The sequence below is a fragment of the Dipodomys ordii genome, unplaced genomic scaffold, assembly GCF_000151885.1.
Source record: "Dipodomys ordii isolate 6190 unplaced genomic scaffold, Dord_2.0 Scaffold45, whole genome shotgun sequence".
NCBI classification, from domain to species: Eukaryota; Metazoa; Chordata; class Mammalia; order Rodentia; family Heteromyidae; genus Dipodomys; species Dipodomys ordii.
In genome coordinates, this window is record NW_012267261.1 from 6,213,239 (window position 1) to 6,218,311 (window position 5,073).

At 43.3% G+C, this 5,073-nt stretch overlaps 1 protein-coding gene across 1 annotated transcript in view; it reads right to left on the reverse strand.

The window, feature by feature from the left end:
* Positions 1 to 1,103, reverse strand: part of Lsg1 (large 60S subunit nuclear export GTPase 1) — a 30,571-nt gene extending 29,468 nt beyond the window's left edge. Inside the window, exon 1 of the mRNA XM_013019305.1 lies at positions 922 to 1,103. Within this exon, the coding sequence (XP_012874759.1) occupies positions 922 to 1,020 (99 nt within the window). The 5' untranslated portion in view covers positions 1,021 to 1,103. The remainder of the gene's footprint in view (positions 1 to 921) is intronic.
* Between the last annotated feature and the right edge of the window lie 3,970 nt (positions 1,104 to 5,073).

Sequence of the window (5,073 nt, forward strand, 5' to 3'; positions counted from 1 at the left end):
AGCCACAACTCTACTTCTGGCTTTTTGCTGGTTTACTGGAGATATGTCTTATGAACTTTCCTATCCAGGCTAGTTTTGAACTGTGATAACTCAGATTTCAGTTTATAATCAGGATTATGAGCTGCTGGTACCCAGTTTTTACACTCTTTTTAAGGGTTCAATTATAATTTTTCTTAGGCCCAGAGAACTATTATGGTCTGTTGCACCACAGAAATGAAGACTCCTTCTCTTAGCTAAAGCACTAGAAGGAAAAATAAAGGAAGCAGGAATTTGAATTATTTTCTGGTGGCAATCAACAGGTTACGGAGAACCAAATTTAGTAACAAATCAATAGTAAAGAAAGTTTTGTCTCTTTCCTGCTGAGAACCTTCCAAGCACTGCCCTGGCTTCTAAAGCAAAAATCAAACGAATTCAAGACATGCTGGCTTTCAAGATAACTCACATCCTCGTCCCAGCTTCCTCCTCACCATTGAGCTCTGCTTTCAAGCCTCTCTGCTCGGTGCCCTACTCTCACTTGGAAGACATGATTCCCAACCTGGCAGGAATTTCCTTCAAATCCTTGTTAGGGCATCACTTCTGGAAAATTTCTCTGTGGTGCGTGCGTGTGCGTGTGTGTGTACGCGCAGGGGTGACCGGGGATTGAACTCGGGGCCTAAATACTGTCCGTAAGCTTTATTGCTCAAGTCTGGAGTTCCACCACTTAAGCCACAGTTCCTCTCCCGGCTTTTTGATGGTTAATTAGAAATAAGTCCCACGGACTTTCCTGCCCGGGCTGGCTTTGAACCGCGGCCTTCAGATCTCAGCCTCCTGAGAGGCTAAGATGACAGCAGCGAACCACCAGCGCCCAGCTTCAGTGTGACCTCTGACCTCAAACTCTCTCAAAACCAGACAGAATAGGGAAGATGACATGGTCTTTCTTACCCAGGAGTCAGAGTGACGGTGGCTTCGGGTCCGCTGGGTCTGATGGCGGATAAGGGCCCGGCCCAGCGACGCGCTACCGGCCGCTCTCCGCCGTCCCATAGCAAACTCAGCCTCGGCGCTCGCTGCTTCCCCTCAGCGCGTGCGGCTTCCGGTTTTCACTGCTTCGCTACCGGAAGTGACGTTTGGGTAAGCCCAAGTAGTTCGGACCCGAAGTTCAGGGGGAGAAAACGGAACGGCTTGGGCCAGAACGCTTTTTTGTATATCTAGACTTTTCCAAATGCGTGACAGCAAAGGAATGCAAACATGATTTGGGCAACTTTTCTGTGGCTGTTCCTACGTCTCAATTTGATGGCATGGTTGAGATCATGGTACACTCCGGATTGGTCCACCAGTCTTTAGCGACCGACGGGAAACTAGAACTGGGAAAATCCTGGCCGCTCAACACGGAACTAACCCCGCCTCCCCGCTGGTTTCGTCGACTGGCGGCCGAGACTGGGGTGAGCAGAGTTTCTGTGGCGGCAGGTGGCACTGCTTCCTGGCACTGCTTTTCGAGCCAATTTGGTGTCCCAGTAAGTGTCCTTGCAGAAGTCTAGCTCAGCAAATACATTTATCTTTATTGTTTGTTTAGTATTCCCCAGCCAAAACGGAAGAAAAGTCCCCTCCTGGATAGGAGTTCCGAACAGCAAGTTGGAAATTTCCAGAACTTGACGACATTGCAGCAAGGTCTGACTTTTGCTTTATTTTAAATAAAAAACGTTTACAAGTTCCAGTTAATCCCGTTGGATTAACATTTCCCCATAATTACAGTGAAAACAGATAACTGATTCTGCTCTTAAGGCCTGGGGCTTTTCACTTACATTTCCTTATACTGCAAATGTAAAAAACTAGGTATAGAGATAGGTGTGTCTTAGTAAGCTACATTGTCTTTAGTCCATAATGGCCCTCTGGTGTGATGCTCTGAGAAGGAAGGAGTTTAACCAAATCATAAATCAAATATATAAAGTGTCAGTAATCAGAGCCAAGTCTTAATCGCTGTCCTGTTATTTCCCAGGGTTGTGAGGAATAAGAATTTTTAGCAAATATTTAGAAGCCATAGATTTAGAATAATGATTTGAGTTACCTATTCCACAATAGATAAATTAAAACATTATAACATGCTGTAAATCATAAATGCATACTATTTTTAACTTGTTAATTTTAAAAAAAAACTAATAAAAATTGCTAACAGCTCACATCTCTAATCCCAGCACTTAGGAGGCTCAGATCTGACAATCTTGTTTTGAAGCCAGAGTAGGCAGACATATCTGAGCGACTCTTATCAGCAGTTAACTGGCAAAAAAGCCAGAAGTGTGGCTGAAGTAGTAGATTGCCAGCCAGCCTTGAATGAAAAAGAGCACAAGGCCCTAAGTTCAAGCCCCACTACTGGCTCACAGGCACACACACACTCCTAATTTTAAAAAATTATAGGAGTAAGTCACTAATCTAGTGCTTCTCAAAATTAAAGGTGCATATGAATCCCCTGATATCTCCTGTACAGAAGTATTCTGATTCCTAAGGTTTATGGTAAGGACAAAGTTTCCCTTTCAAACAAGTTTTCAGATAACAAATGGAATTGGTCCATGGATCACACTTCAAGTAACAAGGGAGCATGATTCCTTCTTGTGCAAAAACAATGAAGTAGACTGGCTACAGATAAGCCATAACAAGTTAGCCAACAGGTAAACTTGGGACTGTAGCACTCTCCCATCTCACTGTTAGCTTACTGTAGTTGTTAGCAAGGTTGGAAGGTAGTGCTTACAGGCCAACAATTTCATTTCCCAATGTAGATGTAGTATATCTTCAAAATTTCTGGATATAATCTCCAGAAAGAAAATATAGAGAAGATATATGCAATAGAATGTGATTGGTGAACACAGGTGGCTCATGCCTGTAATCCTTGCTACTCAGGAGGCTGAGATATGAAGATCACAGTTCAAAACTAGCCTTGGCAAGAGAGTTCATGAGACTTTTATCTCCAATTAAGCGCCCCAAAATTCAGAAGTGAGGCTGTGGCTCAAGTGGTAGAGCATTAGCCATGAGCAAAGAAAGTTCAGGGATAGGGGCTAGGAAGGTGGCTCAGTGGTAGAGTGCTTGCCTTGCATGCCTGAGGCCCTGGGCTTGATTCCTCAGCACCACATAAGCAGAAAAAATGGCACTGTGGCTCAAGTGGTAGAATGCTGGCCTTGAGCTGAAGAGCAGAAGGACAGCGCCCAGGCCCAGAGTTCAGGCCCCACGACTGACAAGAAAAGAAGGAAAGAAAGAAAGAAAGAAAGAAAGAAAGAAAGAAAGAAAGAAAGAGAAAGGAAGGAAGGAAGGAAGAAAGGAAGAAAGTTCAGGGATAGCATCGAAGCTCTGAGTTCAAGCCCTGGGACTGGCAAAATAATATTATTATTAATAATAATAGTAATAATTAGTGATAGCTTCTGACATTCTCTCTAGAGCTAAGTGGATAAAGATAAAACAAACTTTTATTTTAAAAATAAGATTAATGGATAAGACTAAGGCAAAGCTCTGGTGGCTCATACCTGTAATCCCAGCTACTCATGAGACTGAGATTTGAGGATTAGTTCGAAGTCCTGCTTTGCAGAAAAGTCCACGAGATTCCTATCTTCAATTCACCAGCAAAAAGTGGGAAGTGGAATGTGTCCCAAGTGGTAGAGTGCCAGCCTTGAGTGGAAGAAAAGCTACAGAAGCACACCCAGGCCATAAGTTCAAGCCCCTGTAGTGTGTGTGTGTGTGTGCACGCACACACACACACACACACACACACACAAGGGAAAAAGTAGAACTAGGACTTTACATATTAATAGTGATAATAGATGATCTAGAAAAATGTGCCATCTTGTTCCTAGAGCAAAATCAGTAAATTGAGATTTTATAGTTTTCTCTTCTGGTTTTATCACTTTCAGGGGTGTGAGAAAGAAAACATTTTGGGTCTCGATTGTTATTCTTATAAGTGCTCCAAAAAGTCTTATCTAAATAAACCCATGTGATAATTTAATCAGGACTGAAGTGAAAAGGACATTGACATTGTAAGATTATTTAGCAACTACTCCTAGCCACAAAGCATAGATTATTTTAATATTTTTCCCAAGTCATTACTCAAAAGATACGAGTCTATTTTATTTGTTTAATGGAGCCTAATCATGAGATTCATAATTTCTATCTGACAGACACAGCAAGTGAGATAATGCTGCTCAGATTGTTACTCGATACTTCGTTGGGGTACCCCAATTTGGCACAGCTGAAAAAAATTCCCATCAACAGAGTATGTAGATAAGAACTTAGATGGATAGCTGGTCCATGAGAAGGGCAAAGAGGAAGCAAATGAGGATGCTGAAGAGGCAAGATCATGGGAGCCAGAGTCAGAAGGCTGAAGTGTGATGGGGGAGGGGAGAGGTGATTGTGGTGATGAAAGGTTGAGCAAGGTGCTGGCTGCTGCCCCAATGAGGGGGCTGCAAAGATGAATCAGCTCAGGTTCCTGCCCTCTAACTGCAGAAACTTTCCCACCCACACATGTTAGGGAACAACACAGCCCAGCCAAACTCTCATCATCGATTTGTCAGGTCACCAGGAATGCTCATCTACCAGGCTTATTACATCTGGAACACTGGACATCTCAATTCCCCATAGATCTGAGTCCTTCATGAAGCCAGGATTCTCTGAACACCTAACTCCTGGAGAAGGCACTTTGATTTGGGGACTAGAAGTCTCATATCCAGCTTCCCAACAGCAATACACGGAGTGTTCCTTATCCACAGAGTTGCATAACACTTGAATTACCTTGTCTGAACAAATGTAGTTACAAGCTCTGAAATCCACACCCAGGAACAAACCTTGGAGTAGCTTTTGGCAATCCAACTCCCACATCTGTCCAGGATGGGAGAGAGTGTGGATGAGTTTCTGTATTGATTTTCCTTTCACCCCTTCATCAAAAAGGTATCATTGGCAAAGAAACTATTTCCAGGCAAGCTTGAAGCCCTATCCCCCTTTCTCTCCAATTCTTGACACCCCTCCCCACCCTTTGAGCACATTAAAGCAGTTTGATAAGTCTGAGAGTTGTGAAAGTAGAAGCAAGGTCATCTTGGTAGTGGCTGAGTTAGTAGGGAACCT